The sequence below is a fragment of the Eubalaena glacialis genome, chromosome 8, assembly GCF_028564815.1.
Source record: "Eubalaena glacialis isolate mEubGla1 chromosome 8, mEubGla1.1.hap2.+ XY, whole genome shotgun sequence".
Classification (NCBI taxonomy): domain Eukaryota; kingdom Metazoa; phylum Chordata; class Mammalia; order Artiodactyla; family Balaenidae; genus Eubalaena; species Eubalaena glacialis.
This window is the reverse complement of record NC_083723.1, coordinates 21,119,251-21,133,341: the sequence shown is the minus strand read 5'-3', so window position 1 is coordinate 21,133,341 and position 14,091 is coordinate 21,119,251. Positions and strand designations below refer to the sequence as shown.

The 14,091-nt window shown below is 35.2% G+C and overlaps 1 protein-coding gene across 1 annotated transcript in view; it reads right to left on the bottom strand.

Moving 5' to 3' along the window:
- FBXL13 (F-box and leucine rich repeat protein 13) overlaps positions 1 to 14,091 on the bottom strand; it is a 186,124-nt gene that overhangs the window by 109,497 nt on the left and 62,536 nt on the right. Inside the window, exons 8-9 of the mRNA XM_061198232.1 lie at positions 7,268 to 7,363; positions 4,677 to 4,809 (exon numbers count right to left, since the gene is read on the bottom strand). Of these exons, the coding sequence (XP_061054215.1) occupies positions 4,677 to 4,809; positions 7,268 to 7,363 (229 nt within the window). The remainder of the gene's footprint in view (positions 1 to 4,676; positions 4,810 to 7,267; positions 7,364 to 14,091) is intronic.

Here is a 14,091-nt window from a genome sequence, read left to right as displayed (position 1 = left end):
TTTCTTTTCACTGAGTTGAATATATTTCCATTTCTTATATCAAGGTATTCATACAAAGCGTAGCAACTGGTCTTATCTGATACTTGCACAAATTTCCAAAGTATAGAACATGGTAAATAACAAATAGTATTGAGCATTTCTTTTTTTTTTTGGCTGCACCACGCGGCTTGCAGGATCTTAGTTCCCCAACCAGGGATTGAACCCAGGCCACAGCAGTGAAAGCACCAAGTCCCAACCACTGGTCCTCCAGGGAATTCCCTTGAACATTTCTTAAACACCTATTAGAGGCCAGACACTGTGCTAAGAGCTTCACGTATTCTATTTCTGATTCTCACAAGATCCCTCTGAGGTACATAATATTATCTGCCTTTTCTAGATGAGGAATCCAAGGCTTAGAATGTAGGTAACTTGGATAGAGCCACAAAGCTGGCAGGTGGCAGAGCCTGGATTCAGGTCCGCCTAAGTCCTTTCTACTGTGCAAGGCTACAGAGCACTCTAAACATTACCTTTAGTCATGGCTGCCTCACATCAGAACGTCCAGAAACAGACACTAAAAGAATAGTAGGTGCTTTTTCTCCTGAAACACCTATGAGGGCGGGCGATAATCTTCGGGTCAAGTCAGTTAATTCTATTAATATGTATGGGAAACCAAGAGAGTGGGAAGCTGGAACAATTGCTGGAGCTGGTGGTTCAGGAAATGACGCTGGATTTTAAGGTTCTAACCGCTATGCGCATTTTATCAATGGTTTGGGTCAGGGTGGAGACTTAGAAATACTGGTTCTCAATGCAGATTCTCACATTGTTCAACATGAGGTATTGAAGGTAGCTGTTAAATTTGAAGTGTTACCAGAGAGATGTAATAAATTCACTTATTGTTGATGAGCACTCAGAGTGGAATATTAAAGAAAACATCCAAGATTTGATGGTGGAGAAAGCCAGGTGGGACCTCAGTGGAAGACAGAGGCACACAGTGGGAATGTGAGGGTTCTGGAAAGAAATAAGGGCATTAAATCTGATTCAGAGAAAAGACTCAAGTTACTCTCTGGTTTAATTTTTGGAGGCTAGCTGGGAATTTTATTGGTTTATTTTTATATTCAGGATCATTCCCAGGGATCTATTTGAAAATAAAGCTCTGGAACACATCATGATAGAAATTGATCCAGACCATCCAAAAGTAAGTCATTTAGAATTGCTAATATCTCCCAGGGCCAAAATTTAAATACATTTTTAAAAGCTTAAAATTTGCTCTTTTTTTATATCAGAGTTTATATTTTTTCAGGGAAGCATAGTTGATCAGTGATGGAATTAATAATTAGATACCTCCTCTTCTGCTAATTTCTTTTTTAAATTAATTTGTATTGGAATATAGTTGATTTATAATGTTACGTTAGTTTCTGCTGTACAGCAAATTGAATCAGTTATACATATACATATACCCACCCTTTCTGCCAATTTCATACTTGATTGATTAATAACTTGCCTTTGCAACTTCCTTCTGTCCAGGAGGTGATGAAATTCAAGAGATTTTTTTTAAAAGTATATTTTATGGTAGTCAAAAATAATACAATCCTGAGATCTACATATTTGAACATATATGTTTAAATATCACTTGAGTTTTTATCCAAATACCCAAGTGTGGTTTTTTTTCAACTAGTTCTAAGATTCTTTGATTTTTCTGAAGTAAATAAGATTTACTACAAGCTGAGTTCTCCTGAGTCCTAAGCCTGAGTCAGCTCTGACTTAATTCTTGATTATTTGGGAAAGATATTTAACATTAAACAGTTCAGATTATTCATTTACTAACCATCCCCTCCTCTGGAGTTTACGCCCTGGATCAATTAACGTCTGTTTCTAAGAAATCTGAACAAGTCTCCTGCTCTAGCAAATAGAAGCAATTCAGTAATGAGAATCTACTTGCCTAAATTCTGTGAGATGTTGGGGCTTCTTTCTGCAGGAGGTGGAGTGTTGGTGAATGATGTAATATGTATATGATGTAATATGTATCAGTCAACAGTGTAACAAGGGAACTCCCATAAGACCATCAGCTGCCTTTTCAGCAGAAACTCTGCACGCCAGAAGGGAGTGGCATGATATTTTTAAAATGAAAAAAGGAAAAAGAATAATCTACTCAAGGCTATCATTCAGATTCAAAGAAAAGATCAAGAGTTTTATAGACAAGCAAAAGCTGAAAGAAACTGGGTTTACAAGAAATGTTAAAGGGACTTCACTAAGTGGAAAAGAAAAGGCCACAACTAGAAATATGAAAATTACAAAAGGAAAAATATCTCATCGGTAAAGGCAAATATACAGTAAGGGTAGCACATCAACCACTTATAAAGCTAGTAGGAAGTTTCAAAGACAAAAGTAGTAAAATCATCTATATCAACAATAAGTAGTTAAGAGATGCACGAAACAAAAGATGTAAACTATGATGTCAAAAACAAACTTGGGGGGAGTAAAAATGCAGGGTTGTTAAAATGCATTCAAATTTAAGAGATTAGGAACTTAAAATAATCAAATATGTATAAAGATTGCTGTATATACACCTCATGGTAACCACAAACCAAAAATTCATAATAGATACACACACACAAAAAGAGAAAAAAATCCAAACAAAACACTAAAGATAGTCACCAAATCACAAGGAAAGAGAGCAAAAGAAGAAAAAAGTAACAAGTTGGTTTAAGATGGCAGACTAAGCACATGTTTCAGTTTTCCTCTCCTACCCAAATTACAAGAAATAAATGATTTTTAATCTACAATATCCTTGGAAAACAAAAAGGAATGGTCTTGGTGGATCAGAAATTAATAGTTCCTAAAAATCCAAAGGCAGACATGACCAGATTGAATGAGGAACATGCATACGATGGCTGCTGTAAAAGATGGAGCAGCATGGTATCTTTATGAAGGGTGTGTCCCAGAAATTAAAAGATATAATAATATTAACACCATTCTCATTAAAAATATGAGAAAGGGACTCAAGAACAAGACAAAATGGCTGCATATCCTTGCTACTGAAAAAAAAGAAGTAAAAGATATAAGAATAGAAATGAATGGAAATAAAACTGTTAATACTTCCAGATGACACGATAGTCTACCTAGAAAACCTAAAAGGTTCAACCAACAAACTATTAAAACCAAGAAGATAGTTTAATACGTGATCAGGTAAAATAACATCATATATAAAACTACTGCTTTCTTCAGCACCAGCAATAACCAATTAGAATTATTCCATTTTGTATTTTTTCTTTTTCAATTAAAAAAATATTACAGATAACAGTTGAAACCCCTTGTGAACCTCTTCCCCATTTCATTCAACTCTCTCCACCTCAGAGGTAACCACTATCTTGCATTTGGGGTTTTTGATTCCCATGCATGCTTTTTATATTTTACTGTGTGTGTGTGTATGTACGACTGCCCTTGAATATATAGTATTGAAATTATTTCCAAGTATAAAGTATATGGTATTATTTTACACATTGAAACGTTGTATACAAATGGTATTAGATTATGTATATCATTCTGCAACTTGCTTTTGCCCATTAATATCTTTAGACTCATCCATGTTGATATTTACATGTGTTTATGGCATTCTTTCTCATTAGCTGAAGTCAACATGGATGTATACTTTTTGAAATCTATTTTTTCTCTCATTTCCAGAAATACACATGGAAACTTAAAAATGTACCTCAAAGGACATATGCGTTAATGCAATGAGCTGAATGTGTCCCCCCAAAATTCATATGTTGGAATCCTAACCCCCAATGTGATGGTATTAGGAGGTGGGACCTTTGGGATGTAATTAAGGTGGAACTCTCATGAATAGGATTAGTGCCCTTACACAAGGTATTCCAGAGAGCTCTCTTTTCTGCTCTCTACCATGTGAGGATACAGGGAGAAAACAGAAGTCCACGACCCAGAACAGGGCCCTCACTAGAGCCCAACCACGTTGGCACCCTGATCTTGGACTTGCAGCCTCTAGAACTATGAGAAATAAGTTTTTATGGTTTATAAGCCACCCAGCCAAAATGGAACTTTATTATAGCAGCCTGAACTAAGACAATTAAATACAGACTTCACAAAACAGCTTGGAAAAAACTGGAAATAACCTCAATGTCCATCAATAGGAAGAAAGTTAAATAAGTTACAGTATAGCCATAGTATGGGAAAATAATTTAGTAGTTCTATATGTACTGACATGAAAAGATTTCCAAGACATAATAGAAAATATAAGACAGTATGATCCCTTTAATGTTAAAAATTAAAATTGTGTATTTTTAATCACAAATACATAAATGTATTTTAGAAAAACAGAAAGACTGATAATGTTGAGTACCATGGGGTAAGTGAATGGGTTTGAGGGAGATGAAGGTAGATTTCTGCTTCTACTGTCTATTGTTAGAATTTCTTTAATGAGAAGTTCTTATATTGTATTTTTTTAGTGGATAAACTAATGACATATAGATAGAAAAATGTTAGACAAAAAAAAAAAAAAAAGCAGTCAATAAGAATGACCAAAGGACCAACTCCCAGGGCATACAATCCAGCAAGAGCTGTCTATATTATAGGACTTTTAAATAGTTTTAGTAGGCATTCTTATGGCCTAAGGCGGTAATTGAAGTTTCCATTTTAAAATACAAGAAAGCAAGGCAAACAGTTGTAATGAACATACTTACTGACAGATCTCAAAGTTTTCAATCGGAGAACACAACCACGAAAATTCAAGCAAAGCACATTTAGACGCCACCTTTGCAAAGTAGACACTATGTGTTTATCTGTGATTATATTTTTTACTGCGGAAAAATCAATCTAAAAAGGATAAACAAAAACATTAAGAAATGAGAGAGATCTTTTGCATGTAAAACTTTAAAAATATTTTTAAAGCATCAAAGAACTAAAATTTCTTCATCTCACCACTCAATTTTTTTTTTTTGTTTGGGTTTTTTGTGGTCATTCCCAGGCTTAATTACAAATAGATTTTTTTTTCATGGTCATTCCTAGGTTTAATTAAAAACAGATTCCAAATGTCCAGTCCAGGTTGACAGCTGGGAGGGCAGGGGTCTCACATCCACCCCTCAACAGAGTCAACTGTCTTAGAGTGGCCTGGATGCCCCCCTATAATTCCAGGTGAGCCCCAAGGCTTCCCCCTTCTTCAATGTCAGTGAACCCTCCTGGGTTCATCATTAATGTGTGCCTGCTTTTTTCATGCACACAAACTATACATTGTGTCCTTGACTATGGGAAAGACAATTTAGAGTGTGTGGTCTATACTGGCCTTTTCATAACTCATAATTTGGAGGGGGTAGTTCTAGAGAAAAGGAAAGATGACCTGAGTGTACCTGGCTGATTATATGTAAAATTGAAGATCACAGAGGTTTATGTGAGCTCCAAATGGCCAGGGCTGGTTGATAAACAATAACATAGTATTTTTTAAATTGAAGTATAGTTGATAACAATAACATAGCATTAATACTATCTTTCAGCTAAAAGGTTAAGTATATGAACATCCACTTTCTCATTGCCTTCTGAACAAAACTATTCTTTGTGCTAAAATGTTTGTTATAGTTGCGCCACATTTGAGCACTCACAAATAAAGGAAGAAATAACTGCAAATGAAGGACAACGCATAACTGAGGAAAGAGAAGTTTGCTGAACATAAAGCAGCTTAACTTCCTATCCTGGCTTTGTTCTTCACTGCCATATGCTCATATTTTCTTCATCTTTACCCAATGAAGTCTTGGCAGAAGTGCTGGCTTTTTCTGCCAGTTTTCTGCAAGATTTGTCCTGATTTTAATATTGTGCATGTTCTTTCTCTTCCAGATCATTTGGATTTATTTATTTTTCTTCTTTATTGCTTTTCCAAAGGAAAAGGTAACACCTAATCTGTCACATAAGTAGGAGATTTATTACTTTAAATCAGTGGTTCTTAGTGTGGTCCTGGGACCAGTAGCATCAGCATCACCCAGGAACTTGTTGGAAATGCAAATTCTCAAGCCCCACCCCAGACCTACTAAGTCAGAAACTCTGGGGGTGGCAACCATCAATCCGTCTTAACAATCCCTTCAGATGATTCTAATGCATTCTAAAGCTTAAGAATCACTGCCTTCAACTAAAGATACATCTAAGACAGGAATACTAAATTTGGTAGCTAAGAGGGGTTAACTAAGACAGAAGCACATTTTCTTATTGCCATTGCTGCATAAGGTGAGAGTAGAGCAGTATAGCCAAGAATGGGATGGTGTTCTGATGAGATGTAAAGATTCTGAGTTGACTTATGGAGCTAGATTCCCTGTACCTTGTCAACTCCTCTTAGTTTCTTTGTCAAAGTTTCTGCAGAATGGCCCCGACCACCTATTCATGGATCAGTCTGAGCACATGATATCATTTGTCCTCCAATCAATAGCAATTAAGGAGGGGTGGTGAAGCCAGCTATTTACTGGACTTAGGCGACAAGGAAAGTGTTACCACTCCAACATTTGTTGATGGCATAAATGATCACAGTTGTTAAGATTATAGCAATTATCCAAGAAAAAGAAAAGAAAGGTCATCAGGGATAACACATGCTTATTTTCTGTTGTTGGCTAAGACCTACCACCCAATGTCTCTTTGGAATGAAAAATATAAGCTTGTTCTAGTTTATGAGAATAGTACAAAAATAGTGCAATGACAAGAACAGTACAGAGGCATGAGCCTAGGAGTCCACATTAGAAAATTCCTGAGTGTGTGTGTGTACATGTGCATGAAAATACACTAAGAATTATCAAACAAGCTTTGCTTACATGTTGTATATTTTAGCCCTATTTCATGCTCAGTAATTTTTTTTCCTTTACTCCATATTTTGTGCTGCTTTGTTATATTTTTTGAACCAACAATAATAGCTAATATTTATTGAGTGCTGCCTACATGCCAGGCTCTACAGTAAGCACCTTGCTTGCATTTTCTCAATTTATCTCTGGAGCTCCTTGAGTAAGGCAATGTTAAGCCTAACTCAGATATAATGGAGCTTTGTTTCAATCCAAAAATAATATTCAATTTATTTCTACTATTTAAATTAGAAAATACTCATATTGAATCTCTTCAAATAACATTTTTTTATCTTGTCCTTCAGGCTTGTGCCTGGACAAAAGAGAAACAAATGCACCTACTTTTTGTGGCCCCATGTTGTGGAGCAGGGAAGAAGGTAGTCCCCATTATAGGTGGCTTTATAGCAGTCTATTCTCCTTTGAGAACTAGAATAAAGACATAGCTTCAGGTCGTGTCTACTTACACCATTCCACAATGAGCTCATTTGTGTCATCAACAACCAGGAGCGATTAACTTGACCACATATTACCACATCTCTTAAACTGAGGTAGGAGAAAATCTAAACACAAAGAAAAAAATTCACGATTTTGAAAAAATATGTGAATTTTGATCTAACTCTTCAATTTACCATTTTGTGTGAGTGTGTGTGTGTGTGTGTGTGTGTGTGTTAATAATGGTAATATAATCCGTATATTGTGGTAGCAGGGGTTCATGTGCTTCAACTTTATCTGAAGGTAGGAATTTTATCTAGAGTTCTAGAACTTATCTGATGATGTCTTTGATATAATGTGATCAAATTGATAGTTGCAGAAGGATGGTGAGGAAGATAGGTAGATTTATTTTATTTTCTGAATGAAAGTGGTATTCTGCTAGAAAGTGAATAATTTCCCTAAATAGTAGCTGGTACTACACAGAAGGCATTCAATAATTATTTGCTGAACTGGATTCTTTTTAAAGTTATAGGATTCCTGGGAAAGATCAATAAACCCACTTTGGCTTCTATTTCTAGAAAAATGGTAGACTAGAAAATCTGGAAATCCTCTTGATACAAAACATCAGTAAATGCTAAAACAAACATTTTTAAAAAATATTTCCTTTTTAAATTTTTTAAAATTTCAGCTTTATTGAGGTATATTGACATAAAATTGTAAGATATTTAAAGTGTACATCATAGTGAGTTGATTTATGTATACATTGTAAAAGGATTCCCCCATCTAGTTAAATTAAACATATCCAACATCTCACATACTTATCTTTATTTATATATTTTTATGAGAACATTTCAGTTCTACTCTGTTATCAAATTTCAATTATACAACACAGTGTTATCAACCATAGTCATTATTTAGATGACTTTAGATTACTTTTAATCTAAAGTGTATTAGATTATTTATCTCAGTGTATTACTTTAGATTCTCAGACCTTATTCATCTTATAGCTGAAAATTTATACCCTTTTTCCAAACTCCCTATTTCCCCTACCCCATAACACCTAATAATCACTTTTCTACTCTCTAAAACAAACATTCGTTTTTAAAAAATAACTGAGTTTTCAAGAAAGTAAGGAAAATATCCAGGGCCCCAGTCTTTGTAAACCCAGACGCACAATAAGATATCCATGCCATAGCTGCTTGGGATGGGAGAACGGTGGAGGTGGTTGCTGCTTTTCATAACAAATAGGTTCAGTTTTTACTGGCCATGCAGGGACAGAAAAAGTTACCAGGCTTATACAAAGCTGGAGGCCATAACTGAGTCAGAGAGAGAAAGAGAAGGAGACAGAGAAAGGGAGAGAGACAGAGAAATCCAGGATTATAAAAAAGAGAGATGTAAAAACAAAACAAAAAACTGCTATTGACAAGAGAAAAACTTAAGTACCTAGCCTGGGATGAAAAAAATTTCCCAAAGAATTTGTAAGCAAAGACCAGTTATTGTGTGCATTGGAATTTGAATTTTAATTATTTGTGGGATCTAACTTGAATTTATTACCTTTGTAATTGTATTTGATACATTAACATGAAAAGAGTTTCCAAGTTGGTAGTAACTATGGGGCATTTGGCAGAAATAAATACCCTCTCTCTAAAGAAACACACCCTCAAACCTGGCCTTGTAGAATTCCTACAGATTAAGCCACAACAAAATGAGCTCTCAATAAAAATTACAAACCACAGGAAGGAAGAAAAGTCCAACAAGAGTCAACAACAGAAAAACAATAACTTCATGAATAAAATTGTCAGTAATCATGAAAACATTAAGGTGATGAAGACAAAAAAATTCTTGAGAAAAGCTGTTGTTGAAAAAGGACTGGGCAGATTTATAAAGAAAACAAAATTCATGGCAATTAAAAACATAATGATTGAAACTAAAAACTCAACAGATGAGTTAAATAGCAGAAGAAACCCAGCTAATACAAGAAATAGCAAACTGGATTATGTATAATGAAATTACACAGGATAAAGCACAGAGAGATAAAGAGATGGAAAATATAAAGGAGGTTAAGAGACACATTATATAACATAAAAAGGTCCAATATTCTATATATCTTTATAGAATTTCCAGAAGGAAGGAACAGAGCGAATGGAATCAAAGCAAAACTCAAAAATATTACAGGCAAAAATGCTTTAGAACTGATGAAAAGCAACAATTCTCAGATTTAAGAAGCACAAGAAATCCCAAACAGGATAATCAAGATACCATGGGTTTGCAGTGAAATTGCAAAAGGCCATAAGCTAAGGAAAACCTTAAATGCAACCGGAGACAGATTACCTACAAAAGAATGTCACTTAGCAGTCGCAGAAAGCATAGTCAGCAGAAAATACTTACCAATCTCAGATACCACATGCAAGTAAATTACAACTCAAGGATGAGTATTAAGTAAAGAGACTCTATGACAAAGACTGAGAGAGTTTGCCTCCAATAGACCCATCACAAAACAACTTCTAAAGGACATTGAAATCAGAGGAAAGGAGTGAGATGAAATAGTAATGATGGGCAAAGAAATTTAATAAGCATAAGGGTAAACCCAGCAACCTTATAAAAACATAAGGATGATGACACGTGGGAGTACAAAAAACAAGGGACAAAACCACTAGAATATATTCATATTCTAAGACTGGAGAAAGTAATCAGAGTTAAAATGTTCTAAATTCCATTAATTAGGAAGAAAGTATAGCTATTAATTTACTTTAGGCTTTATTAAGGTAAATGCACATGTCAAAAATATTTAAGAGAAGCCATCGAAACTGGAAATAGAATGGATATCTTCTAACACATGAAAATGGGGACAAGGGGGTAGCTTTTAAAATTCAATAAATAAAGGCAGGAAAGGACAAAACAGAAGCACATAAAAGAGAATAAATAGTATAAAATAAGATGAGAAAAATGAATCTAAGTATATCTAGTAATAATAAATTTAACAAAATTCACTGCTTGGAAGACAAAGATTATCCCTAATAATGTTTTTGCTTTAAAGTTTTCCCCTCTGATATCAATATAGCTATCAAATTTCCTTTCAGTTGTGTTCATCTTGTTCAGTATTGTATTTTAGGTGGATTTTTAAAATTTATTTGATAAAGAGGGTCACTACATTATAATTAAAGAAAACAATTCAAATAATTTACTAAAGATATATAACAATTCTAAATGAAAGTATCCAGTAGTATAGCTGCAAAGATGCAAGGAGAAATTGACAAATCCACAATCATTATGAAAGATTATATCAAAACTCTCAATTGTTGATAAATCAGTGTGAGGAAATAAAAATCCTTCCTGGATTCCTCAGTGCTCCTGTAAAAAGCTCTAGTCTCTGGAGACAGAAATCTATATGATAAAAAGGTAATGTTTTGTCTTCACTTCCTCTATAAACATTTTACTTTCCGCATACTATGGAGATTAGATCTGTAGCTATCTGTCTAGTTAATTTCTCTGATCTAAAAGGATAATAAAACTTCTCTTGTCTCCCCAAGAAGGTCAAATGTGTATAATCTGGCCTAGTTCCCTAGGTCAAGCTCCCAAGATGTCAGGAAGATCCCTAATAATTTACATTCAAGGAGATATGTGTCCCAGGACCTGGAAGACATCTATAGATCATAAAAGCTAGAGACACTGGTGCTTATCTGGCCCTTGGAGAGATGTATTTACAAGCAGTCCTACCTCCCTCTTTTACTTATAAGGACCCTTGTGATTACATTGGATCCACCCAGATAAACAAGGATAATCTCACCATCTCAAGATCTTTAGCTTGAGTCTGCAAAGACTCTTGCCATGTATTCACAGGTTCTGAGGATTGGGGGAGGGGAGCATGTAGCACGGGGGACTATTATTCTGCCTATCAAACGATGTAAGGAAATGATAAACACTAAATTTAAGAGAGCAGTTATTTTTTTTAAGATCTTTATTGGAGTATAATTGCTTTACAATATTGTGTTCATTTCTGCTGTATCACAAAGTGAGTCAGCTATACATATACATATATCCCCATATCTCCTCCCTCTTGCGTCTTCCTCCCATCCCCCCCATCCCACCCCTCTAGGTGGTCACAAAGCACCGAGCTGATCTCCCTGTGCTATGCAGCTGCTTCCCACTAGCTATCTATTTTACATTTGGTAGTGTATATATGTCCATGCCACTCTCTCACTTCATCCCAGCCTACCCTTCCCCCTCTCTGTGTCCTCAAGTCCATTCTTTCCATCTGTGTCTTTATTCCTGTCCTGCCCCTATGTTCTCCAGAACCTTTTTTTTTTTTTTAGATTCCATATATATGTGTTAGCATGCAGTATTTGTTTTTCTTTTTCTGACTTACTCTGTATGACAGACTCTAGGTCCATCCACCTCACTACAAATAACTTAATTTCATTTCTTTTTATGGCTGAGTAATATTCCATCGTATATATGTGCCACATCTTCTTTATCCATTCTTCTGTCGATGGACACTTAGGTTGCTTCCATGTCCTGGCTATTGTAAATAGAGCTGCAATGAACATTGTGGTACATGACTCTTTTTGAATTATGGTCTTCTCAGGGTATATGCCCAGTAGTGGGATTGCTAGGTCATATGGTAGTTCTATTTTTAGCTTTTTAAGGAACCTCCATACTGTTCTCCATAGTGGCTGTATCAATTTACATTCCCACCAACAGTGCAAGAGAGTTCCCTTTTCTCCACACCCTCTCCAGCATTTACTGTTTGTAGATTTTTTGATGATGGCCATTCTGACAGGTGTGAGGTGATACCTCATTGTAGTTTTGATTTGCATTTCTCTAATGATTAGTGATGTTGAGCATCCTTTCATGTGTTTGTTGGCAATCTGTATATCTTCTTTGGAGAAATGTCTATTTAGGTCTTCTGCCCATTTTTGGATTGGGTTTTTTTTTTTGATATGGAGCTGCATGAGCTGCTGCTGCTTGTATATTTTGGAGATTAATCCTTTGTCAGTTGCTTCGTTTGCAAATATTTTCTTCCATTCTGAGGGTTGTCTTTTTGTCTTGTTTACGGTTTCGTTTGCTGTGCAAAAGCTTTTAAGTTTCATTAGGTCTCATTTGTTTATTTTTGTTTTTATTTCCATTGCTCTAGGAGGTGGGTCAAGAAGGATCTTGGTGTGATTTATGTCAGAGTGTTCTGCCTATGTTTTCCTCTAAGAGTTTTATAGTGTCTAGCCTTATATTTAGGTCTTTAATCCATTTTGAGTTTATTTTTGTGTATGGTGTTTAAGAGAGCAGTTACTTCTGAGGGAGGGGGAAAAATGCAGTTAGAGAGGCTTTAATTGTATTTGTTAAGTTTTATTTCTTAAACTGAGTAGTGATTACACAGGTGTTCATTATATTTCTTTGCATGCCTAAAATATTTTATTTTAAAAATCTCACTTTTGAATAAAGTACCTCGGAATAAATTTAACTAAGGAGGTGGAAGACTAGTACACTGAAATTTCTTTCTTTACTGAAAGAAATTAAAGAAGACCTAAATAAATGGAAAAATATCCCAAGTTAATAGATTAGAAGACGTAACAACAATAACAATAAAAGAAATTTAATCAGACTTTGAAATCTGCCTATGAATAAACACCAAAAACAAACAAACCCACAGGCTCAAAGAGTTTACAAGACTATTCTATCAAATATCCAAGGAATAGGTAATACTAACATGAATAATATTAAGATGTCAGTACTACCCAAAGTGATCTACAAATTCAGTATAATCCCTATCAAAATGCCAGTGGTCCTTTTTTATTCCCAGAAACACAGAAAAGCCAACCCTCAAATTCATATGGAATTACAAGGGGCCCCAAGTAGCTAAAACAATTTTGAAAAAGAAAATCAAATTTAAAGGAGACATACTTCCCAATTTTGAAACTTATTCCAAAGCTACAGTAATCAAAACTGCATGGTACTGGCATAAGGATAGGTAAATAGACTGTTGTAGTAGAATTAAGAGTATAAGAATAAACCAATACATCTATGGTCAATTGATTTTTGCAAGGATGCCAAGAACATTCAATGTGGCAGGAACAGTCTCTTCAACAAACAGTGCTGGGACAACTGGATATCAAAATGCAGAAGAATAAATTTTGGACCTCCTACCTCTCATCATACACAAGATTTACTCAAAATGGATCAATAACCTAAATATAAGGCTAAAATCTATAAAACTCTTAGAAGAGAACATAGGGGTAAATCTCCATGACCTTGGGCTTGGCAATGGACTCTTAGATATGACAACAAAAGCATGAGCAATAAAGGAAAAAATAAATAGGATTCATCAAAGTTTAAAACTTCTGTGCATCAAATGACTTTATCAGAAAGTAAAAACTCTACCTTTTGTCTGTATGTGCTGCAAAGGGAAAAATGTGCCACAAATTAAGTCAGTCATTGAAATGGCCTAGAAGTACTGGCAAGGTATTATGGTCAATCAGATGGCCTGAAAAGTGTACCTGTACAGTTTTGCACATATACTATACTTGAGGAAGTATTATAATAGACAGGGTTTATGCCCAGGGGTAAAAGCAACCTAGAAAAGAGAAGTAGCAGCACAGAAAAGCAGTAAAAGTGTAGGGCCAAATTTCTGAGACTGTAAGCAATGTGAGGACAAGTGACTTGTGTAAGAGTTGGGTAAGAACAACTTGGAGTAAGAGGGGGCCAGAAAGCAAAGCCCTAAGGGTAGCAAACTGTAATAGAACTAATGAAGACATAAAGTCACTGAAGAGAGCACCTCTGAGTCTCCTCAACACACAAGGAAATGGACACGCCACTGCTCAGGATGGATTGAGCCTTTATTCCAGAGTGACTGCTACTCCTTGGA